This window comes from Dasypus novemcinctus, chromosome 1, assembly GCF_030445035.2.
Source record: "Dasypus novemcinctus isolate mDasNov1 chromosome 1, mDasNov1.1.hap2, whole genome shotgun sequence".
In the NCBI taxonomy this organism is placed as follows: domain Eukaryota; kingdom Metazoa; phylum Chordata; class Mammalia; order Cingulata; family Dasypodidae; genus Dasypus; species Dasypus novemcinctus.
This window is the reverse complement of record NC_080673.1, coordinates 92,113,317-92,139,274: the sequence shown is the minus strand read 5'-3', so window position 1 is coordinate 92,139,274 and position 25,958 is coordinate 92,113,317. Positions and strand designations below refer to the sequence as shown.

General features: G+C 42.7%; 1 protein-coding gene across 1 annotated transcript in view; it reads left to right on the top strand.

Annotated features, from left to right (window-relative positions):
* Positions 1–25,958, top strand: part of HADH (hydroxyacyl-CoA dehydrogenase) — a 67,975-nt gene that overhangs the window by 34,259 nt on the left and 7,758 nt on the right. Inside the window, exons 2-6 of the mRNA XM_004476194.5 lie at positions 4,668–4,796; positions 6,996–7,153; positions 11,815–11,941; positions 15,120–15,209; positions 18,733–18,805. Of these exons, the coding sequence (XP_004476251.1) occupies positions 4,668–4,796; positions 6,996–7,153; positions 11,815–11,941; positions 15,120–15,209; positions 18,733–18,805 (577 nt within the window). The remainder of the gene's footprint in view (positions 1–4,667; positions 4,797–6,995; positions 7,154–11,814; positions 11,942–15,119; positions 15,210–18,732; positions 18,806–25,958) is intronic.

Here is a 25,958-nt window from a genome sequence, read left to right as displayed (position 1 = left end):
ATTCTTTTGGATATGGATATTCAGTTCTCCAAGCACCATTTGTTGAAGAGGCCATTCTTCCCAGTTGAATGGTCTTGGTGGCCTTGTCAAATATCAGGTGACTATATATATGGGGACCTATATCAGAACTCTCAGTTTGGTTCCATTGGTCAGTATGTCTATCCTTGTGCCAATATCATGCAGTTTTGTAGTATCTTTCAAAGTCAAGTAGTGTGATTCCTCCTATTTTTTTTTCCTAACATATCTGACTATATTCAGGGTCCCTTGCCCTTCCAAATAAATTTCATGGTTAGCTTTTCCCATTCAGTAAGAAATGCTATGGTAATTTTTATTGGATTGTATTAAATCTGTAAATCAGTTTGGGTAGGATGAACATCTTAATGATGTTTAGTCTTCCTATCCATGAACAGGGAATATTCTTCCATTTCTTTAAGTCTTCTTTGATTCCCTTTAACAGTGTTGTGTAGTTTTGTTGATGTCACTTACTTCTTTAGTTAAATTTATTCTTAGGTATTTGATTCTTTTAGTTGCTATTGTAAATGCCATTTTTTCTTGATTTACTCCACAGATTGCTCATTACTGGTGTACAGAAATGCTACTTTTTATGTAACATTTGTGTGATCTTAATTTTTAAAAAAAATTTTTTTAAAATGCTACTGATTTTTGCACATTGTTCTTATAACCTGCCACTTTTCTGAACTCATTTATAAGCTCTAGAAGCTTTGTTGTAGATTTCTCAGGGCTTTCTATATATAGGATCATGTCATCTGCAAGTAGTGAAATTTTTACTTCTTTGTTTCCAACTTGGATGCCTTTTATACCTGAGATGAGGTTATTGAGATTTTCCAGCATCACTTCTCTGAACAGCTTTCTCTGGGATTTGTCTAGCAGGTCCCATTCTTCCTGGGTAAAGTCTACAGCCACATCCTTGAAGGTAGCTAGCTCCTGTGATTGCACTGTCAGTACTTTAGCTGGCATCATCTTCCCCTGGATTTTCACTCACAGCCAGACAAACAGAAGGTAAGCAAAGCTCATCAACGCATGCCCACTTTCAGGTTTAATGCACTGGATCTGATATTTTTCTTTCTTCAATTCAGCATTTGTGGAGTCCTTCTCCAGTCTCTACCATCCTCCAGAGTATCTGGGGAGGTTTTTTCAGGGTATGGCTTCCATTGCTGTGTTGACAGTGCTCTTTCACAATTTGTTAAAATGTTTTACAGCAATGCAAGGTGTTTGTGGTGGGGTGATGTATGGGAGTCCTGTATGAGGTTATGTTGTTTGGTCAGTTCACCACTTGTACTATACACTTATTGTTTATGTATGCCCATGTTTGAATGATGTATTTCAAAAAATTGTTTTTAAAATGAAAAAAAATCAAGCATGCTTATGAACAACTTTGAAAGTGGCTGTATAGCAAAAAAGGCCTGATACCACATCCCTTAACTGCTCCACCCCACCTCATTAAGGTTGATACTTTATTTCTTAGGAAGTGGGGCCTATTTTGCATATTCTCTTATCCAGCTTTCTGAGATTTGCTGTCTAATAGGATTCTTCAGCTAGGCTTAATTAGTGGCATTTTTTATTTCACCTGACATTCCACGCAATGAACCTTATATTGTTGTTTTTCATGTTTTCTCAATGAGATTATAAATTCCTTAAGTGAAAGGTCGACCCTGTATTTCTTTGGCTGTATTTCTTTGCCTCTCTTCCGTTCAGCCTTTGCCCCATCTTATGCCAAATATGCTTGAATTCTTCCCCACCCTCTTTAAGAGCAAAAGCACGAGTGATGTTTCTGGTTAAATGAGAGCTGAGGGAGGGGATTGAGACCTAAGAAGCAGGGAGGAATCCTGTTTGGCATGCTGCAAGGCAATCTAGGTCAGAGGTTAAGAGGATCAAAGTGAAAAATCACTTGTCATTCCAGAGGGACTGTCAGGAGCCAAAATGAAGTGAAGGTCTCTAGCTAGCAGCCCTGCTTGTCCTAACCTCATAGATGTACCCCCCTCAGCAATCATTACTCCTGCCTGGCAGCTGCTGCAACCAGGATGCCTGTCTCAAAGCAGGTCAGTTTCATCATCAGTGCCAAGTGGAATTTGAGATTTATTTTCTTCATTTCTGTGTTGGGAGTCCCCAAGACCTACCCCCAGGTTCGGAAAGCCGCTAGGAGGACTCACAGGACTCAGTATACAGTTGTACTCACGGCTGTAATTTATTAGATGAAAGGATACAAAACACAATCAGCAAAGGGAAAAGACATACGGGACAAAGTCTGAAGGAAACCAGGTGCAAGCTGCTGGGGGTCCTTTCCCAGTGGAGTTGCACAGCATTCACTTAATTCTCCCAGCAATGAGTTGTAACTACACACTTGAAATGTTGTCTACCAGGGAGGCTCATGAGACACGGAACCCAGGGATTTTACTGGGGGCTATAGCCTTATAGCACCCTCTGCTTGGAATGTACCTAGATTCTAGTCTCCTAGAAGGATAGCGGGTGTTCAGCATAAAATCACATTGTTTGCGAGCCACTCTTATCAGAGAATGGTGGGAACCCTCCCAAACCCTAGTTGCAGACACCAGCCAAGAGCCAACCTTGCGTGTAGGCCTTTTGAAGGCTAGCAGTCTCAAGGCTGCACAGTTTCTAAAATAGCTTCTCCCTTTTTAACTTTGAATTTATTGAATTGGAGGTTTGAATTTGTTTCAAGTGATTTGAGTTGGCTTTCTGGACCTTGACCTGGTGGCACTTAGAGAGAAACCTGGGACTGGGTTGATGGGTGTTTTGCCTTTGGTGCCATGTTTTATTTTGACTGTGCCGCCTGCCTGGCCAGTGTTTACACTGACAGGACAGGTTTGTCCACTTTGTCCTTTTTTGAAGGTAACTCATCCCTGTTACTCCCTTGTCCTGTTATTGTCAGGCCTTCCTAGTTAGCAGTGTTTCCTTCTTTTGGTTCCCTGTCTGTTCTGGTCAGGGAAGAAGCCATAGGAGGGTGTGGCTTTTAAATTAGCTTCCATTTAAAACCTCGCTCAAAATGAAATGTGTTCTTTGGAAACCTTATTTTGGGATTTGAACCTCTTTGCTTTTGGGTCTTGTCCTTCTATTTTTGTTTCTTTTCCTCTGGTTTTCTGCTTTGAGTTTTAGTTGCTTGGCTTCAGAAATCTCACATCACAGTGTGGTTTAGGGCTGTTTATTAATTTCTCGTCTCCTTGTTCTTCATTAGTCAGGTTCATTCCAGCTAACCTGCTCTCTTCTGTGCACTGCGGTACCACAGAGGTTTAGAACAGTGGTTCTGCAGGGACCTTCTCAGACCCCAGGCTAAAAAGTACTCATGGGTCTTTATGTTTTTATTAGGTCACACGTACCCTCTTGCTTCTGCCTGGAACTGATTCACTGCCTGTCAGATGACCTGATAACCTACTTTTAGTCTCACTTCCCATTCCGCAGTCTTTGATGAACCTATTGGCAAATCATGATGAAGTTTGGGGTTTTCTTGCCACTGTGGCTGAACTAAGTGCCCCTGTAAGCTTGGCAGCTTTATTCCTCTTCCCATGTACTTCGGGATTCCTTCCTCAGCCAGGTCAGGTGTGCTGAAGGGAGGGCACATGCCCATCCTAAATTGTATGACTGCCAAAGACTTCACTTTTGTGGGATTGTGTCACAAACTAGTCTTTTTGCCATCATTAGTGCATTTGCGGTTTTCTCTGCTGCTGAATTAATGACTGCAGTGCAGAACCAAGGAGCTGAGTTACATGGGATGCTCCATCTGTAAGCAAAAATGATGGTGGGGTGGGGAGTGGGCACTCCAGGGTTGGGCTCCTGAGCCTCTGAAATATGGCTAGTGTGGTAGAGGACCTGAATATTTAATTTTGCTTAATTTCAGTTAGTTTATTTATTTTTTTTAACTTTTCTTTTTCTTAAAGATTTATTTATTTTATTTCCCTCCCTCCCTTCCTCCCCCCCCCCCCCCCCGTCGTTTGTCTGTTCTCTGTGTCTATTTGCTGTGTGTTCGTCTTTGACCACTTCTGTTGTTGTCAGCAGCCTGGGAATCTGTGTTTCTTTTTGTTGTGTCATCTTGTTGTGTCAGCTCTCCCTGTGGGTGGCACCATTCCTGGGCAGGCTTCACTTTCTTTCGTGTGGGCGGCTCTCCTTACGGGGCACACTCCTTGACCGTGGGGCTCCCCTACGTGGGGGACATACCTGCGCGGCAGGGCACTCCTTGTGCGCATGGGTCGGCTCCACACGGGTCAGGGAGGCCCAGGGTTTGAACTGTGGACCTCCCGTGTGGTAGATGGATGCCCTATCGACTGGGCCAAGTCTGCTGCCCTCAGTTAGTTTAAAGAGCTGCCTTTGGGGGTTAGTTCTCATATTAGACAGCATAGCATTAGAGGTCAGTACAGGAAGGAGTTAGAGCATGGGGCTCCAGCAGGGCTACCTCGATTTAGCAGTGTGTGGCCGTGGGGAAGACTCTTAACCTTAGAATGTTGTTTGGAGAACTTGCAGTCCATATAAAGAGCTTACGATAGTGCCCTGCAAGAAATTCGTGTTTCGTTAATGTTGGCTGTTACTATGTTCACTCAGTATCTTGAATGAAACAGTGGTAGAGTTCATGTGGAACTCTAGGCAATTTTTTTTTTATTGTTTTTTCAATTCTAAAGAAAACCTCTTTTTTTCTCTAGGTCGCTGCAACAACTGGCCATACTGTAGTGTTGGTGGACCAGACAGAGGACATCCTGGCAAAATCCAAAAAGGGAATCGAGGAAAGCCTGAGGAAAATAGCCAAGAAGAAGTTTGCAGAGAGCCCCAAGGTAATTGTTATCAGTGTCCTCAAAACCAACCCTACGATGGCTTCACATTTGTGAGGGGACTCTGATACGTGCCTTTCTTTTTGGGTTAGTTTTTATAAAGCTCATTTCCCTATAACTGTAGATCAGTATAATTACATAATCACTAGATGTTGTTTAGTGATTTAGGGGGGCTAATTACACAGTGAATAACCATATCACTGGGTAGGACTTGAGGTTGAGGAGAAAGTTTCTGTCCTCAGAACTTGGGATTGAGGAATACCTATTTTATTACAGAGATCTAAGAGAACAAAACAAGAAGATAATTTTTGTATTTGTAGGTTAAAAAGAGAATGATATAATGAACATTCTATTTAGAGAGTTTTGATTGCTTATATAGTATCTTATGCCTGTTTACTATTAAAGAAAACACAGGGCAAATCATTCTCATTTTCTAGAAGAAGAGGCATAAGAACTTAAGAGACTCTTAGTAGGTTGGTAACTCTGGTTTACTGACTTTTTCTCTTTGGATCTTGCTGCTTTTCCATGGCACTTTCACTTAGGACTTTGCAATTAAGTAGAAATACAGGGCAAAAAAACACCTAAATGAATTCTTATTTACCCTGTCACCTTGTTAAAATTGTTTTAAGATTTATTTCTTTGGTGCTTGGATCACTTTTCTCCCTTAGCATGTGGGTTTTTGTTTTTGTTTTGTTTTGCCTGGGGTATCCATGGTTTATAACCCTCTCCCTGAAGAAATCCGAACAGTAAAAATCACAGGCAGGTTAAGATCACCTTCATCTGTCTCCCACACCCTTAGTCTATCTGGGGACGCAGTGTAGGGAGTGTTGTGATGAGGGTCCAGGCAGGTGGGGTTATAAGAGCCCTGGGCTGAAGGTTGTAGTCCAGGAGCCAATCTGAGCTGAGACATCCTGCAGTTTTCACTTGTTTGCTCTGCAAACATATGCTGATTATCATCTGTGGGCTGAGGCTCTGGGCTACACCCAAGGGTCAAAGGATGGCCCTTGTACCCACGTTGCTCAGCCTCTCACTAGTTACTCCTCAGGAAGTCAAGTCTCCTGATGTTTCCCACCTCTGCCAGGAGTGTACTTGGATGATGGAGAAGGCAGCTTCAGTTTGCCTGGTCGACACCTATTTATTTATCTCTGCATCTACACTGACCAATTTGGTAACCGTGAGCCACAATGGCTATTAAGTGCTTGAAGTGTGGCTAGACTGACTCCAAGATGTGCTGGAAAATAGACACTGGATTTCAAAGGCTTAATATTTAAAACATAGATATAAAATTTCTCAATTTTTATATTGTTTAGATAAATTAAAAATTGATCTTAGATATATTGCTTAAATTAATTTCACCTGTTTCTTTTCACTTTAGAAAATGCCATTCATAGAAAATTTAAAGTTACAGGTTTGCCTTGTATTCTATTTCTGTTGAACATCCCTGATTTAGTTGTTTATTCCATGATAGTTTTGGATGCCTTTGCTGAGTATGACCAATTTGATGCCCCATGGACAATAATTTATATCTTGAAATAAAGTGGCCTCCTATGGTAGAGGCATGGCCTTTGTTTCTGCCCTAAATGAGGCTTATTAGGGAAAACTTGGAGTCACAAAAGGAAAATGAGAAGACGAGACTGCAAGCTCTTTGAGAGCAGAGGCTGTGTCTACCTTGTTTTTGAAACCCTAGTTGCTGGCAATGATGGGTAATTGATGAACAACTGTTCAGTTTCACTTTCTTACCTTAGCTCTCGCCCTTACAGCTTTTCTCTGCCACCTCTTAGAGGGGATAGTCAGCACGACCTCTATGGCTAATGGACAGTACAGAGCTAAGTTTTTGCCAGGCTTTCTGGGGCTCTTAACAGCTAGGGCATGCCAATACTGGTGCTGCAAACAGATGGTCTGGTAACAGGAGCAGAATCAAGGACTTGAAGGGTCACGATTGAGCCAGCACAGTGGTAGCCAACAGTTGGGACTTTTCATAGGCAGATTCCTGCTGGTGTCTGGAAGTTCATTGAGATGCCATTGTCCCTAAGGAGCACATTGGGAGCTTTCTTTCTCAGAATTTCAGGGTGCATAAAAGCTGTATCTGTGGTGTGTTGGTCTAACCTAGCCCTCTTCTTGCCTTCTGCCTCGGCAGCAGATACACACCGTTTTCAGGTAAGATCGGTAAACCTTCTCTCCTCCTTCCTTTCACTGCATTAGGCTGGTGATGAATTTGTCGAGAAGACCCTGAGCAGCATATCAACAAGCACGGATGCAGCGTCCGTCGTCCACAGCACGGACCTGGTGGTGGAGGCCATCGTAGAGAATCTCAAGATAAAGAACGAGCTCTTCAAGAGGCTGGACAAGTTTGCCGCCGAGTACGTGACCCGACATCCTCTTGTTGGGTTCTAAGGGCTCCCTCCCCAGGGCTCAGGCTTTTCTTCTCATTTATCACCTCCTACTACAAAGAGATATTGTGACACTGCGTCCCCCTCAGTGGACTTTTTGCCATCTACTTTTTGCCCTACAGCTGTTTTTAACAGAGCCAGTACTGTTTCTTTTGCTCCAGTTTGTTCCCTGGGCTGCCCTGATCTGATCCTTAGGTGGAATTTCTTGCAGCAAAAGGAAGACTTCCATCCAGGTCAGGTCAACATGTCACTTGCAGTGTGTAGGCCGTGGGCCCTCCCATGCTGGATGCTTGGGCATGTCTTTGAATGTTTGCCAGGGAACCTCGGAGCAGCTTTGAGTTTCCCCTTTTTGAGGTAGAATTGATGGAGTTGCGTAATTGAAGGGAATGCCCTTCTGCCTATAAAATTTCCCCAGGATTCTGCTATTTCGAGCTGTATACGAGTTTAATCTAAACACCCATGTGACTATTAAAGAAGCATTGAATTCTTACCAGGCCTCCTGCCAAGGGGAGGGAGGCGAGAGCCAAGCACACATAGGCCATGTACATAGTGCCCTGAGCTCAGGACTGATTGTGCAATGTCAGTTGGCATGTGCACATGTGTAGCTGTAGCTTACCTCAGAATCCAGAGCCTTAGGCTGTGCTAGCCTCCTGGCTTTGGGCTATTGTGACATGGGGTTGATTTATTCCTACTCCCCTTGTGGCTTCACTTGGCCACATTTCACCCTTCTTGGTTGGAACTGAAAGTCAGAGTAAATGTGGCAAAAGTAATTCTCAGGGATCCACCGGTGCGCAGCAGCTAGAGAGACACTCCTACAGCAGCTGGCTGGATGGTCCAACCTCAGAGCTGGAGAGGCCCTGCCTCCTGACAAAGAGAAAAGGCCTTTCTTCCTGCCACCTGTGCAGCACCCTGCTGATCAGCGTGATCACGTGCTTCACACATTTAGGGGCTACTCTCGGGAGGGAGGTTGGCTCTAAGAGCAGGGAGCCTTCTAAGGCAGTAAAACACCCACCCCAGGGGAGGCAGTTGGGGCAGCCAGTTTCTTGAAATGAGCATTTCCTAGTAAGCAGCATTAGGCTTGACTACCATCCCAGAAGTGTGGAGTCACAGGAGTGTTAGCTCGCGAGTGTGGAGGCCTGGGCGTGGTACCAGCGCTGCCACTTCACTTTCTGACCTCCCCATCTGTAAAATAGGAGTCACGGTGCCTTGTGCCCATTTGACTCACATTTCCTGAGTGCTTCCTGTGTGTCAGGGCCTGCACCTGAGTATGTATAAACTGTAGAGATGGGAGGTCATAAATGTGACTTTGCTTCTGGCCTTCAGCCATCCTTTCTGCTTGCTTTTGTTTGCATTTTAGATCACCTCGATCACTGAAGGCATGCCAAGTTGTTTTTTGTTTTTTTAGCATCTTTATTGAGATATATTTTTCTGCTATGTTTTACAGTAAGTGCCTATAATGGAAGATGATATCTTCAGGTGATAAAATTCTAGTTGGAAACCCTGATGAATCAATTGCATCCAGGAAAAGAACACTACTTCCCTAGCAGTACATGCAGTACAAACGAGTAACTTGCAGGAGGCCCACAGTCAGCCGGAGCTGAGGTCTGGTTCTCTACTTTTGACGAAGTATGGACTCTTCAAACTGTTATAGTCCCTGCTACCCCAACTTCCCATCTCAGTCCTGGGGCAGGGGGAGTTCTAATGATTGTCGTGCTTGTGCTGTCCATGCTCTTCCGGTACATTTAAGAGAAATGTACTATTTTTCATACCTGGCTCTGTCAGAAAGGGAAAATGAACAAGATAGCTTAAGAGACTCAGATATTCTTAGGGAAATGTGAGTATTTTCTGGTGAAAGGTACTACAGTCCCTTGTGTTTAATATGTAAACGCACTCTTTGGGTTGAAAGAATGCAGTATGTGGCCCTGTTAGGAGCAGTGCCAGCCTGACTGTGGGGGCTGCTGGGACTTAGCTCTAGGGAAAGAGCATCAGGGTAGGCTCCAGGAAGCCTTCCTGTAAGTAGGTTTAAAAGAAGCAGACAGTCAGGGATGAGGAAAAAGGAGCTGAGTAGAGGGGAGAAGGGCCTGCTGGGGAGAGACATTTCATCCCTTCTAGACCATGTGCTGCATGTGCCTTGGAGACGACTCCTGGGCCTCAGTGGAACTGCAGAGGGATGTCCCCTCCAGTCTGTGCCATAGTGCCCCCTTTTTTCAGGTGAGTTGACTTTCAGATTTCCTCTAAAAAGGTGCCACGCTCTGAGTGGGATAGTCATCTTTGAAATAATCTTTTCTTAAGGGAAGTTTTGAGCAACTGCTAGCATAGCCTTCGGCCGAGGCCATTCTTGGTGCCCTTGTAGGCTTTTCTTTCCACGAACTCCCTCAGAATGTGTGGCTCAAAAGAGCACTTGAGGGAATTGGATGTGGCTTAACTGATAGAGCATCCACCTGCCATGTAGGAGGTACATAGTTCGGTACCAGGGCCTCCTGGCCTGTGTGGTGAGCTGGCCCACGCACAGTGCTGCTGTGCGCAAGGAGTGCTGTGCCACACAGGGGTGTCCTCCGCATAGAGGTGCCCCATATGCAAGGAGTGTGCCCTTCAAGGAGAGCTGCCTTGCACGAATAAAGCACAGCCCGCCCAGAAGTGGTACCACACAGATGGAGAGCTGGTGCTGCAAGATGACACAACAGAAAGAGACACAGATTCCTGGTGCTACTGACAAGAACGCAAGCAGACACAGAAGAACACACAGTGAATGGACACAGAGAGCAGACAACTGTGGAGGGGGAAGGGAGAGAAATAAATAAAAATCTTTGGAAAAAAAAGAGCACTTGTGCCAGCCACACATGACACTCTGTCAGTGGCAGAGGATCTTTTTAATTACTTTCAGTAATATGGGGTAATATATTATTTCTCCCTTGACTAAAAATCAAGAAATGTTGAAATCTAAAATGTAAAAACCTGAAAAATAGATCATTTTCCCCTAAGAAAAAGTACCCCCTCCCTGGCCTTTTGATTGCCTAACTTAGAAATCATTTGAAAAAGGTGGGTGTTGCAGTGCTGTGAAAGTGAAGCAGGCGGTGGACTTGGCCCAGTGGTTAGGGCGTCCATCTACCACATGGGAGGTCTGCAGTTCAAACCCTGGGTTGTCTTGACCCGTGTGGAGCTGGCCCATGCGCAGTGCTGATGCGCCCAAGGAGTGCCCTGCCACGTAGGGGAGCCCCACGCGCAGGAGTGCGCCCCTTACGGAGAGCCGCCCAGCGTGAAAGGAAGTGCATCCTGCCCAGGAATGGTGCCGCACACACGGAGAGCTGACACAAGATGACGCAACAAAAAGAAACACAGATTCCCGTGCCACTGACAACAACAGAAGGGGACAAAGAAGACGCAGCGAATAGACACAGAAAACAGACAAACGGGTTGTGGGGGGAGGGGAGAGAAATAAATAAATCTTTAAAAAAAAATTTAAAACACTGGAGACTAAAAAATAAAAAAGTGGAACAGTCTCCTGAGCAGATAATGTGGAAGGATCCTCATTTAAGTAATTTCCTCAGTCTGGTGGCAGCCATCCATCCACCCACCCACCACAGTGGTTCTCTCATTCTTCTCTCCTCTTTCCAAATTACTTGTTTCTTCTCCTTTCCCCTCATCCTTTTCTCTCAGAAGCCCCCTGAATTAACACAGATTGTAGTATTGCCTTTTGGGAAACCTGCCCAAATTTGGTCGGTAAGGGACCACCCCACTTGCTGCTCTGTGAACAGGTCATTATGATTTTAATTCTCATTTGGCCGATTTGTATACTCTTATCCACAAGGTGGCGCGATAGGAAAGCCTATAAGACTTGTCCTGTCTTAGTTTTCAAAGATTTGCCTGCTGTGCCTTTTGGCAATCCACTTTACTGTTGTCTTAAAAGTAAATGGTGTCAGTATGTTTTTTTCTTTTTAATTGACGATTTTATATTTAATGCATGTGAGAGAAAATGGCACAGCTTTTAAAGGAGACTTTGTAAGCAGAAGTCCTTGAACTACATTATGTATGTGTATATTAATTGTATCACTGGTTTCTTCTTCCAGCTTACCTGTATAACCTTAAAGCATCTTTCGGACAATGTTGGTTTTCTTCTGTTTTCTCTTTGATTTCTGTCCAGGAAAAAAGTAAAGCTTTTCACTTAGAAGGGAAAGACCTTAATTCATATTTACTTTCAGATGTTTCTGGTTGAAGAGTCAAGTGTTTCAAGTGTTTATTTACAATTTTTATTTATTTGGGGTATAGAGGATACATTTTGCTTTTTTTTGCTAGACTTTGGTGTTTTAATTTTGTAACTTAAGTTAGTTAAGTAGTTTGATTAATGAACTGCCTCCTTTTCTTCTTATATACCATAAAAATATTACATGTAGACAGTAGAAATTTTGATCCTTAAATTTAAGGAAAGATTGGCAAATACTAAATATATCTTTGGAACAGGTAATTTTTCAATTAATTAATTTAAAACGTCAAAACTTAAACTGAGATCATTTGATTTTCAGCCTTTTCTCTAATTTCCTCTGGCCCATAAATCTGGGCAGTAATCCACCAAGACTTATTCTGTTTCTGAAGACAGGACTTATTCTGATATCCCACCATTTTTCTCTCCACAGACACACAATCTTTGCCAGCAACACTTCCTCTTTGCAAATCACAAGCATAGCCAATGCCACCACCAGACAAGACCGATTCGCTGGGCTCCATTTCTTCAATCCAGTACCCTTAATGAAACTTGTGGAGGTCAGTGGGTGTCTGCTGTGCATGTCTGCTTGCTCTGCTGGCTTTCTCACCCTGCTTTTCTGCGTCACTCTGGCCCTCCTGCTGGGGTTTGCATTGAGTTGATTTTGATGGGTGGGTGGAAGGTTGTTCTTGTGCATGTGTTTCTCTTACTATACCCTGCCCTTCAGAGCCAAAAGAAGGAAGAACACCTAATAAATAGGGAGACACCTGTTCCTCTGCAGTCCTGTGTTATGCCCTTTGATGTCCAGGAGGACTGTTAACTTTGTGGAATGTTGACTTCTTTGTGCCAGGCCTGCTGGGCAGTGCTGAGAGAGGCTTCAGACTGGAAGACAGCGTTAAAGACCACTTGTTTGATGAGACCACAGAGGGGAGAACACAGGTTTGGTATTCTCACTGAGGGTCTCTTTGCTCCAGGCTGTAAGTGGAATGCCTGTTACGCCTGGTTTCACACAGGAGTGACTGTACCACCCTGCCCGCCCTTCTGGGGTGAATCCTGGGCCCACCTCACAGTGCCTTCATGTTGTCCCCAGATGAGGCACATCGCCCATGTGCTGTGATCAGAGCTACCAGAAGCAGCTCCCAAAAGCCTTGAACCTCCTGATCCCAACGAGAAGGCAGAGGAGGGAAGTGGCCAGGAGGGCTGCTTCTGTTTGATTGCTTGGAGACTAGGGTATGAGGGAGATGGAGTCACGATAGACAATTTGCAGCTGAAATGTGGTAACTTGCCTTTTACAGGGGGCTAATGACAAGGTCTGAGAAGCAGCCGCTATTAAAGTAGCATTTGTTCTGAGGTTGAGGAGTTACTGCCGTGCAAAATATGGGGGCCGCTGCCCGTGTGGGTGACGTGGAGCCAGGCAACCTCCAGAGACTGGGCCTTGCCTCAACTGCCTCAGCATTAGCTTCTAGCTTCCTCATGACCACATTTGCCTAGGGTTTCCTCTCAAAGATGAACGCTGGCCCGTCTTACAGTTGGAATTTGTCTCTTTTACTAGCATTGCTCCTAGGGCTTCTTGCAGTTTACTATTATCCCCTTAGGTTGTTTTGGAAAAGTTGAAGAATGAAGCGGAGCAGTGCAGAGAATAGAAGGAATAGCATTTATTATGCCTTATATATAAAAAGTAAAGAAGTTGAATGGAATTTACAGCATTTCAGTATTTACGGACTAAATACTTTCTTTAGTTTCTTTAGTTGCTAAGCCATGTACATATGTGTTTTGTGATAAAGACTAATTGTGCAGATTTACTTCCAACTCTATAATGTTGTTATCAACTGTATTTATCTGCCAGTGTTTGTCCATGTCTTTGGAAATTAGTACTTTGGTTTCTAACAGCTAATGCTTAGCAAATGTTACCATTTTCTGGGAAAGTGTTTTGTAAAAGTGCTCCTTTCATTCAATTTTTATTCTTTAAGTCTTGCATTTGTGATAGTAGTGGTAAACAACCAAAAGGAATTTGTATCATTAGCTGAATAGCTCCTTTCCTTTACTTGGGACTGGACTCATTTATATAATTTTTCAGACTCTTATTTTGAATGAAAATCATGCATCCCTCTTGTTTAAATGAAAAAAAAAACAAAAACAAAAAAACTTTACTACCAACTCCTTTTAACCAACACATTATTTTTAAAATACCATAATTAACAGCCTTTGTCCTAGTTCCATCTTTGTGGTTCTGGTGGAGATTTTTTTTAGATGCCCTTTTGAATATACTAGGATTGCTATTTGATATCTGCAGAGCATTTTCAGGGCCATCTCATCCTGCTGCCCATTTCTAGCCTCCTGGTGCTTTTTTTCCCGTTTTTACTCATTTACTTCCCTTAGTGTCATAACATACCAGTCTCTAGTGTCACACCCCAGTCTCTGATTACTTTAAAACATGAATGATAATCTCTGCATTTATATAGTGCCTTTCATCCCTTTACAGACAGTAGCTCGTGAAGCTGTCCAGCTCTCTACAAGTGGAAGACGAGTGTCCAGTATTATTATCCCTCTTTCATAGTAGGGAAGAAGGCAGGGGGTTTGATTTGACTTACCTGAGATCACATCAAGAATCTGATGCAGAAGCCAAGCCTGGCTGAAGATTTTTACTGGCGCTTACATTATATATGCATACTTAAGTTCATACTCACTGGGGCTCTCTCCATTTATTGAAATCGATTCCCTGACAGATGGCCTCTGTCTCCTCTAGTGAGGGCTGACTGTGCAGGCTCCATGCTTGGCGCTGCCCTCCCTGGATCCCAGTGGGCTGCTCTGAGCAGGATGCGCAGTTGTACCCTTGCATTTCACAGGCTTCAGAAGGTCGGCAGGGCTGCAGGGAGTCTTCCCCAGGTGCCTGGCCAACAGCAGGCCCTGGCCAGGGGCCCGTGTTGGCTGTAAATCAAAGCCTTCCTCTATTCTGAACCAAACAGGGCCTGCTGTGCTTTCGGGCATCTGTACTAGTGAGGTTGAAGTCATGGAAGGAGCACTCACCTGGGAGTTAAAGAGACCTGTGACTTGGGCAGATCACTTTATTTTTTCTTCTCTTCATCTATAACAGAAGAGGGTAGGGCTCCATGGTCTGTGGTTTCTTCCAGCGCTGGCACTCTGTGAGATAAGGTCAGGAACAGAAGTTTCATCTTTTCCTTTTTGTTTCCTTGCAGAGTATCCTGAAGAAGTCATCCTGTCCTGTAGACTTCCATTTACTACCCTGACATAATTAACAATAGCAACTAAAACAGTAACAAAAGCCAGCATTTACAGAGCACTTCATCCTTCCCCAGAGCTGTGCCTAGTGCTTTACCCCTAAACTTGTATCATCCTTACCTCATCTCCTTGAAGTGGGTAGGGTAATTTTGATAGCATTTCAATTTCAAGAAACATGCCCAGGGTCACACAGCCAGCAAGTGGTGGACTGGGGTTTGGACTGATTCCTGTATCAACCACAAAGCCTGAAAAACTTTCCTATACACGTGCTCACACAAACTTATATTTTAAGCCTTGATTTTGTATGTAGTGCTCCATTGACTTAAAGTGGACATTTTGGTAAACATTTTGTTTCTGACGTGAGATCTCTACTTCTTTTCTGAGACTGAAATTGTTTTTACTGTCTTTGTCTTTCCATTTGATTTGTATTTCCTTGAAAAGTTCCTTTGAGGTTGTTTACTGACTCTCAGGTCATAATTCTTTGCTTTGCATTTCCAGGTCATTAAAACACCCATGACCAGCCAGAAGACCTTTGAATCTCTGGTAGACTTTAGCAAAACTCTGGGAAAGCATCCTGTTTCTTGCAAGGTAGAGTATATTTAAATTGGGAAGGAGGTGATCTTCCTCATCTTAGGACGATTCTTCTTTAGAAGAGCCAGGGGAGAAACAAGGCACTGTTGACTGCATGCCTGCTAGTATGCAAGTTTGCTGGCAGGAAAAGCAGACTTGAAAGCCATGCCCCAGGCCAGCAGGTGGTAATCTGCCATCGAAACCAAGCCCTGGGCTTCCTCTAACAGAGGGTTTGGGATTTGTCTCCGATTCTGGGATTTACCCACTGATGAATGGCTGCATTTTCATCAGTGGTTTTCGTTACCCCATCAGCTTTAGCTTCCCTTAGACCAGTGGGATGAGAACCCTGTCCAGGTGCAGCCTAGTGGAGCCTGCGTGCCCAGCAGCATTAGAGGGGATGTGGTGCCCGGTGGACAGGGGGTCCCAGGGGGCATGTGCATCCTTGATTTCACTTTCGGAAAGGTGGTCTCAGATGATTAGGGAAATAACAAGAGAGAAGAGACCACCCTGCCAGAAAGAGCATTCATGAAGTTGTTTCTCGGTGGACTGTTCTGTTTTGTTTTCAATAAAAAGCACGGTTAATTGGGACGCGTGCTTGATCTCCAGCCTTTTTTTCTCTTTCTGAAGATATCCAGTTATTATGCATAAAGTTATAACCTAGTTGCTAAAATGATAACTTGCTTCATTCTGATTACCTTCAATTTCTCCATTTGCTTTACTTCTCTGTCAGAAACTTAAAGGCTGTGCTTCTCCACAGATTTGCAGTTTTTTCAAGAAATGCCACACCATTATGATTTTTTATAAATAAGCCATTTGTTTTTTTTTACCATAATCTTTTATGTCATTATGGTTCTTCTCATGGTATCCTTTTGTGTTTTAAAATAGCCTTGTTTGAAGTATTACATTAACCCACATAAAATCATATTGTTCATGAATCATCTGAATAAGTCAACTGTTAGACCTCAGCAGCCAAAGAGAAAACAGACTTCTGAATGTGCTGCCCCCCCTGCCCCCGCCCCTGTCTAAGAGTATAGTTTGTTACTAGGGGGCCTCATTTCTTTAGACACCTATTTTTTTGTTTATGTTAGTGTTTTTAAATCTAGATTAAAAAAATCACATTAATAACTGAATACTATAGTTGTACTTTCTTACCCCATTATGCTCTGTTAGTGGAAGAAGTAGTAACAGTGTTAGAAAGGATCAGTGTGTAGCAGAAAAGGAGCTGCTTGTAAATATGGAAGTGCAGGAAAAGGCCAGTGATTCTCTTCAGCAGCATAATCAATTCATGGAGGGTGAAGATCTGTTCTCCCGTCACAGTGGCCACAGCAGCTGCAGGGATAAGGAACTCCTTGATCTCATCAAATTGCTCTGATTACATCATTCCAGAACTCTATGTGCTACCTTAGGACTTTCTGGGAGTCTCTTGGGGTCATGTTTTTCAGGCTCTTGATGAGGCATCTAGACAGAATGTGGGAACCACATGGAATAAGCATCAGCATCCTTTTTCTTTAAAGTGCTAGATAGTAAATATTTAGGCGTTGTGGGCCATATGGTCTCTGTTGCAGCTACTCAGTTGTGCTGTTGTAGTGTGAAAGCAGCCATAGTGCATAAAAAGATGAGCATGCTGTTTTCCAATAAAACTTTATTTACAAAAACAGCCTGAGGCCTGGATTTGGCCTCTGGGATCATAGTTTATCAACCTCTGACAAAGAAAAGTGATGTGAATGTGCCCGGAATATGTCTGTCATCATAGTGAGACATCTTGGGGACAGCCTGGTATAAAGGTTAAGGCCACAGACTCTGGAACCAGACTGACTGGGTTCAAATCCTGGCTCTGCCGTTTACTGGCTGTGTAACCTTGGACAAGTTACTTAACCTCTTTGTGCCTCAGTGTCCTCATGCCTCACATAAGGATGATAATAGTACCTGTCTCACAGGGTTATTATGAGCAGTAAACCAGTTAGTATTTATAAATTATTTAGTACAGTGCCTGGCACATTGTAAGTACAATAAGGTATTAGATAAAATAACGAATTATGAAAAATATTATGAAAAGAGGTTTATGATGATATAAAATTAAATTGTTTTATAAAAGAACTATGTCCCTTGACAATCTCACCAATAGTATGGAAGTAGTTTTCTCTTTGTATTCTCAGCAACATTGAATAATGAGGATATTAAATAATGAGCAAAAAACTCTAGATGATTTTATTGGCAAAAATGCTATTTTATTCTAATCAGTACATGAGTAAGAGAGTTTAAATATTTTGTGAATTTTAGTACATTTTCTTTGTTGAGTTCTATGAGCTCTTTATATAGAGAACGTTAACTATTGTCATTGAAGGAAATATTTTTCCTGTTTTCCAGATGTCTCAGGTATCCTATCCTGAATTATGACAGTAAACCTTTCAAAATTGAAAAACATATTTTTGCCTCAGTTATGAAGCTGTTGTAGTTTCATTAATACAATCTTGGATAAATTGATAAAGTTCTTTTATGTATCTCTGTATGCTTGTGGATTTAGGGATAGGGACTGTTTCAGTCCAAAGTTAAAGGAAGTACAAATCTTGTCATTTTTACTGTGCAGTTTACATAGCATGTAGTCAGTAATGCATGAGCCTGGTCATCTTTTACCCAAATGTCTGTTGAGTGCCTAGTATATGCTAGAAACTGAACACAAGGCCAGGGCCAGAGTGAGATTTTTTGCCTCCAGGAAGACCACAGCCTTCTGACAAAAAGGGGTTGCCATTTGCTTAGTGGAAATCAGCTTTATGTAAATACCACCAAAAAATTACCTACCTGGTCTTCCCCAAAAGTACCCAAAAGAAATCAGTAAAGTCCCAACCTACACTGGTCCTTAGGAGAGATGATTAAACTTATTGAGGAGGGCTGTCAAGAAAGGGATGTGCAGTACAAGGAATCATCCCTAGACGCCAGCAGTTCATCGAAGGACCTGCCCCACCTCAGTTATACTGCACTGGAGAGCGAGAAAATACCAAGCAGCCAGGGCGTGGCTGGCTGGGAAGGCTCCTTGAGATGTGTGTAAGGTGAGGTGTTATTTTCACTGGATTCCTGAAGGGATGTGAGAGGAGAGGAGTGAAGACAGGGGCTACCACTGGAGTGTAGGCTACATTTTACATGATTTTTAAATTTAATCTTTGTAACAAGTGAAATAGTTATCTCCAGTTCACAGATGAGGAAATAGAGTCTCAGAATGCTGTAAGGTCAGGGTATGAGCATTTGAGCCCATATCTGCTGCCGCCAGGGGCTCTTCTGCTTGCTCAGTCTTTATTTCAGGATCTGTGCAGTGGGGGCAGCCAGGTTTGACTTTTTTTTTTTTTTATGCTGTGAATGTTGGATAGATTGTTGTGTGAGAAAGAAGGCTGTGCTGGTACTTCAAAACAAATGTCAAAATGCATAGCTTGATAAATGTGGGTTGCATAATCCAGGTTTTGTAAAAGGGGGATAATCTGGTGACTTCACAAAGGATGAAGTTTAATGAAAATTCACTTGCCTTTTATCTTTCTTTCTCCTAAAACAGGACACTCCTGGGTTTATTGTAAACCGCCTCCTGGTGCCATACCTTATGGAAGCAATCAGGCTGCATGAACGAGGTAGCTGTCTCACCCGGGCCTGACCAGCAGCTTCACCTCCTGGCACTGGGAGTTACCCCACAGTGGCTGTGGGAAGGGCTGGACCGCGCTGCATAGGGGAAGGAGGCTCTGTTCTGTGGCTGCGGGACCTCGGCCTCACCCCACTCTGGGCCCTGGGCCCTGTCACGGTGTTCCAGGGACCCCCGGATTCCCTGAGGCCTCTGCAGTGAGGCTCCGAGACCCCCACTACAGTCCCAGCCAGAGCATTTCCATAGCCGCTTAGATTTATAGCCTGTATTTTTGCTTTTGGTTAAAAGGTTTTAGCTGTTTAAAATTAATAATCATAATTTAAAAAGTCACTGGGCTGGGTGATCTTTCGAGTTTCCTGAGGTCCTAACATTCCGTGCTGGGTGATGGGAAAAACAGGGCAAGGCGCTGATAGATAGTGAGGACTGTTTCTCAGTCCTGTGTCCTTACTGATACCATGATACATTTTTTTAACCTTAAGAATGGCTACCTTAATTGTTAATTTTCTCCTATTGTAGAAAGCATGCTCCAGGACTGTAAAATAGCATGCGTTCTGCAGCCTCCCTTCCCTCTCTGTCTCTGGAAAGATAACATGTTTGCTCCAAAGGCAAGCAAACCTTGGTAGGACTGGATAAAAAGCAAGTGTAATTGTTTTCAATTATTTCATTCACAAGTGCTTGCTCCAGAGAATGTCATTTTTGAAACAAAACATTTATGCCAGCTCTTGCAGTATGATGAAAGCTCATTTGCCTCCTCAGAATCTGTTCTACATATTAAACTTTTCTCTATGGTCTATGGAAGCAATTGCCTCACTTTTGCTCCAAGATCAAACCAACACTTCAGTGTTTATCTATCAACAAATATGCCTAATTACACCTCAAAGAAAGTGTGAAGCATTTTGCCCTACCTTGAATGACTGGATTTTGCTTTTTTCTTTAAAAAGGAAAAAAAAAGTAAAATGCCGTGTTTTAGAATGTAGCATGTTGGTGATCCATCTTTCAATGGTGTTTTTCTCACTGGAACATACTGTCACTTTGATGTATTTTCCAATATACCTTGTTAGTTGAAAACCATTTTCTTTTCTCCTGCTTCCCACTTGTCAGCAGTGACTCCTAAACACATGGATTTCCCTGTAGCCTTCCCCATCATTAGCCACCAGGGAGGTGAAGCTGGAAGGCAGTGTCTGACCCTGTGTGGGAAGTGTTCCTAGTTTGTCTTGGCATCGTCTCAATAGAGCCTGCCATGGCAGGTCCCGCTGCCTCTTTTTCCACAGTCTTCTCAGGGCATGAGAAGGAACACCTGCTTCTGAAGCAGCTGGGTGCCATGTCTGGGCTGGGTGCTGTTTCCAGGACATCCCTTTTGCTTCCCCCTCTTTCCACCAACTCTGAGGGTGTGTAGAGGCAGGTCGCCACCCAGTCTCCACTCACCTGCTGCTCAGCCGCTTGCAGCGGCCGGCGGCCCGCGCCAACTCCACTCTGAGGCCTGAAGCCATCTTGGATTCTCCCTCTCTTGCCTGCCACATGTGTTCACTTGTCATTTTTGACTCATCCATGTCATTCACATTCTGCTTTTTCGTCTCAGCTACCCCTGTTCCAGTCAGGTTGCCTTAATGAGGCTCTGCAGGCAGCAAAGAAACTCACACTACCTCGTGTCTTCTGACATGACGTATCCTCTGGAACACTAATCATCAGCCGGGCTTGCTGAGAAAGCAGCATATTGCCAAGGAAGTTTAGGAGACACGTATATTGTATCCCCGCCCCACAGCTGAGGGAGTCTCAGGTGGTGCAGTGAAGACACTCTGCCTTTGTTTAGCCCAGCCTTTTCTAGATTTGTTTGGGGAAGCTTTTCTGTACAACCCTGGGAGTGTGAATGTTCCCTGCACACAGATTGGTAAATGCTGCTTTGAGTGGTGGAGGTTTATTGTGAGGTTGTGGGGGAGATTAAAGCAAAGAGTCGCCTCAGCCTCAGTCCACTCAGGCCTCTGGACACCTGGGCAGCTTCTGGAATGCCACAGGGCCCTCCCGCCTGCACGTCTCACCAGCTCCCCACAGCTTCTGCTGGTGGCTCAGAGGCCCTCTCACACTGCCCTGCGATGACTGAGCCTCATGCTTCTACTGTGCTGGGCTTCTTTCACAGTGCCCTTCAGTTTACTCTTTTTTTGTACTCATTCCTCGTACTGCAATTGAGGATTGGTCCAGTCAGTCACAGCCATCCCTGGGACCTGAGCTCTCTCATCAGACCTTTAACAGGCTGGTGCCCAACAGCAGACTGCACCTCATGACACACTCTGATTGCTGGGCCCTCGCAGGTGGTGGAGCCCCATGGTTGGCTCTTCTCAGGAGGCTGTGCTGGCACAGGCTGGGCGTGTAATGACCTGCCTCCCAGCACTGTATCAGCCCTTGTATTGTCGCCTCTGCTGAGACGTATTCAGTGGTTCTGTGGTAACTCACTAAATACAGTGCTCTTGCCAGAGAACCGCCTTTCTCATCCTCTGCCCTGTTATCACTGCTTACCTTATTCCCAGCTTTCTCACAAGGCCCCACCTGAGTTTCCTCAGTGCTCCTTTTTGTCATCTTAACTCTCAATGCTTTGGACCTCCATTCAGGCCCTTGCCACTACCTCCCTGTGACATGGCATGGGTCTGTCTTCTCTTACTACACTGTGTTTTCTGGGACAATATCTGGACTCCTTTTATACCCCTGAGGTGCTCGATTATGTCAAGCACTTAATAAGTATCTGTCGATGAATAGAGGAATGGTGCCTGCGCCCGTTCCTGATCTTGTTGGTGTGAGCCCAGTTTGTGGTTGATGGTGAGAATGGTTGGTAGGTGGTGCTGATGAGCTGGCTAGAGAAACGTGCTGGAGAGGTCCCAGGAACCCAGCCAGGAAGAAGATCTGGCAGTTCACTGATGAAGCTTTTCTTTGTTGTCTTGCCCAGTGTTAGGGACTCTTAACTCTTAACTCAGGGGAGGGGGGAGTTCCTTGAACGTCCTAAGGTTAATGCAAAATTCTGCATGTTTTCAAATGGAGAGGGTGTCAGATTCTACAGAAGTACTTAATTCTAAAGAAGCTCAGGAATTACTAATCTGAAACATGATACCACACTTAGCTCACACTTGGCACACCCGTCTGCATGTGTTATTGATGGATTGATTGCCTCTTTTGCTTTGTAATACTCAAAAACAGAATTTTTACAGTTGTGCTGACTTGGTAAAACTGTTTAGATTTTTTCACATGATATGTGTTGTTTTGTATTATTTTTTGAAATAAAATAGTCCTCAGATGAGTCTCTGAATCTAGAGTTGTAGTCTTGCCATTAGCTCTAGGATTCGTTATCCTGTCCTTGAATATAGATTTGACAAAACAACTTCAGTTAAATTGGCATCACTATGCTGTCTGATTTCTGTCCTCAAGGAGCTTATCCTGTAATGAGGGAAGACTGGCCATAAGTAAGCCAGTTTTAACCTGCCATGTTAGGCTGTGACCCGTAAGAGGAGAGAAACAAAGTCAAGGAGATGGTTGGGTCCTGGCCTGGAGGCCTGAGAGTTGCTATTTCTTCTGGAGGGAGGAGGGGCAGGCTCTCTGCTGAGGTGATGGTGGAGCAGGACCTGATGGAAGGCAGGGCTTAGGCCTCAGCCCTGAAGGTGCTCTTCTCTCCGCCTGGAATGTCCGTTCCTGCCCAGTTTTCTTTTGGGATTCTGTTCATCCTTCAGAGCCTGGGCCTCGTAGTGGTTTTGGTTGAAATGGCAACTAAGGAACTCTCTCCCACATTGCTCACATGGAGCTGTGTGAATCTTCATGAATGTGTACCACTTGTTATGTTGAAGTTTTTTATTTATACATCTATCTTTTCCCACTATGTCCTGAGCACCTTGAGGGCTTGTCCTATTTTCTTTTGTCTCACTCTGAGTTTCTAGTGCCTAGTACATGATAGATATTAAAATAAAAGTTGAATGAATGAGTGAGATCACCTGATAAGATTATTGTATATGATCATTCTTAGCTTTCCTATGGCCTAAAGTACAAATCACAATTCTCAGGATCCTCAGGTTGACTCATTAGTGTAATGCTAATAATGTCACCCATAAAAAGTAATTGGGAGGGGATTGTGAAAAGATGGCAACAGACTAACAGGCAGAACTGAGTGTTCTCAAAAAAATAATGGAGAAAGAGCCAAGAGCTGTCTGAGGAACCTGCTTGGGTGTCAGGAGACCAGGATACAACTCCCAGGAGGGTGAGGGACAAAGAGACAAGCCAAAATGACATGAGTTACCAAGCCCCCATGGTGACCAGGAAGGGCTCCCCTTCCCCACTCCCAAGATATTAAGCTGGGGTAAAATACCTGTTCACTGTAGCCGACTGAGAGGGAAACAGACATCTCCTCCCTGTCAGCAGTTTCAAGGGAAAAGGGAGGGGAGGTTGGGATGCTTTTCTGAAGAGAAATTGGCCAGCAGAGCCTGCTTTGAATCTCCAGTTTGGAGATTCAGCACAAGAATACAGGAAAGCTGAGACTGAAACATCTGCTGAAAATTGCATGGACAAAAACTGTTTGTGCTTTCTGTATCCAACCCCTGAGAGAAAATCTGCACCCCACTAGTGATTCCCTAGTCCGATTTTGAAAACTTAAGCTGGGAAATTTTAAAGACTGAGAATAAGTTGAACCAAAATCTAAGAAGAGCTATGGGAAAGAAAAAAAAAGCAATAGGCAAGAGAGAAACTGGCCATCAGAGTAAATTCACCAACATATTCAGATGCCTAGACATCAGCAAAAAATTATAAGCCATACTAGGAAACAGGAAGAGATGGTCCAGCCAAAAGAACAAACCAAATATCCTGAAGAGATACAGGATTTAAGACAGTTTATCAGTGATAATCACACAACTGTCCTAAATCAAAGAATTTAAGGAAAATATGACTAAAGAAATGATATTAAGAAGACACTGGGAGAGCATAAAGAACAATTTGAAAGCCTGCAAAGAAAAGTAACAGACCTTATGGGAATGAAAGACATAATGGGTGAGATTAAAAATACATTAGAGGCACATAAGAGCAGATTTGAATTGCTTGAAAACAGAATTGGTGACTTTGAAGACAGAACATCTGAACTGGAAAAGACAGAACAAAAAGAAGAGAATGCAAAAAATGAAACAGAGTCTCAGGGAATTGAATAACAGCATGGAATGCATAAACATTTGCATTATTGATGTCCCACAGGGAGCAGAGAGTGGGAAAGGGGCAGAAAGAATTTTTGAGGACATAATGACTGAAAACTTCCCAACCCTTATAAAGAACATAAATATCAATATCCAAGAAGGACAGTGCACCCCAGACAGAATAAATCCAAATAGACCTACCCCAAGACTCTCAGATTGACAGCTATCAGAGATAAAGAGAGAATTCTGAAAGCAGCAAGAGAAAAGCAAAGCATCACATGCAAAGGAAATTTAATAAGATTAAGTGCCAGTCTCTAATCAGAAACCACAGAGGAGAAAAGAAAGTGGTATGATGTATTTAAGATACTGAAAGAGAAAAACTGCCAGCCAAGAATTCTGTGTCCTGCAAAACTGTCCATAAAAATGAGGGTGAGTTCAGCATCTTCACAGATAAATAAAACTGATAGAATATGTTACCAAAAGACCAGATTTGCAAGAGATACTAAAGGGAGTGCTGCAGCCTGAAAGGAAAAAACAAGAGTGAGAGATTTGGAGAGGAGTTTAGAAATGTAGAGTATCAGGAAGGGTAAATTAAAGAATAAAAAGACAGTAGAACGATATGACAACAGAGAGCTGAAGGACAGAATTGATGAAGTAAGTAATGCCTTTACAGTATTAACACGGAGTGTTAATAGACTTAATGTCCACTTAGGCCATAATTCTTTCTAGATAATCAAATTCCTATTTGGGAATTCTTCACAACTTATTGGAATGAATTACAGTAGATAACAGTTGGCCAACTCATAATTTGATGAGGCAGAAAAACTCCCCAATCATAAGACATAGATTGATAGAATGGATAAAAAAATATAAGCTCTCTATGTTGTCTACAAGAGACCCACCTCAGGTTTAAAGTGAAAGGTTGAAAAAAGGTATTCTATGCAAATAGTAACCAGAAAAGAGCTAGAATAGACCAAATAAACATAAAATAACAATATTATAGTATATGAACAATAATTATTTAATGCAACTGGCAAGTTGTTCTAGTGATCAGTGTTCTGTAATTTTCTTCATACAAAATAAACATTTGCTTTTAATTGAGGAGGACTGGAGAAGAGATATATTTTTGGATACTTCCTTATTCTTTGCTCCTTAGTCATAATTTTTAATTAAAATAATCCATCTGGATCAATAATTTAGCATGACTACTGTTGAACAAAAAATATTGAGGTTTTCTGTCTCATCAAATATGAGTTGGCCAATTGTAATCTGCTGTAATTCATTCCAATAAGATGTGAAGAATCCCCAAATAGTAATTTGATTATCTAGAAAGACTTATGGCCTAAATAGAAATTAAATAACTAAACCAATAATTCATTTCATTCTTTGAGATTATGTCCAATAATTACAGCTATAATATAAAAATTAGAATGTTATAATTAATTTCTGTTATATTTGAATTAATACTTAACAATTATTAATATTTGTTGCTATACTATTTTTTATAATTAAATCTAACCTGGCCTTGCAGTCTTTTAAAACTTGTAATTTCTTTCAATCTATTTTTCTCTTTATTTTACAATTTTACAACAAAGAACTTGATTATGTGGTATGTGAATACATCTCAATAAAATGGCTTAATAAATAAATGTGCAAGAATAGCTGCTATGTACAGCAGGGGAAACAGATTTGAGAGGTGAGGAATTTCCTTGTTTGTCTGGTTTTTGTTTTTTATTATTATTGAAATAATGAAAATGCTTTAATAATGATTGAAGTGATGAGTGCACAACTATATGGTTATACCAAATACCACTGATTGTACACTTTGGATATAGTGTATGCTTTATTAATATGTATCAATAAAAGTTTTTAAAAAGTAATCGGGAGGTATTTTAATTTAATTTAAACTTTGAACTGCCTTGAAATCCTTAGATGTTTCTTCGGAATGTTTTATGTTCTTAAATATATAGTCTTTACAGCTATTTAAGTGGTTCC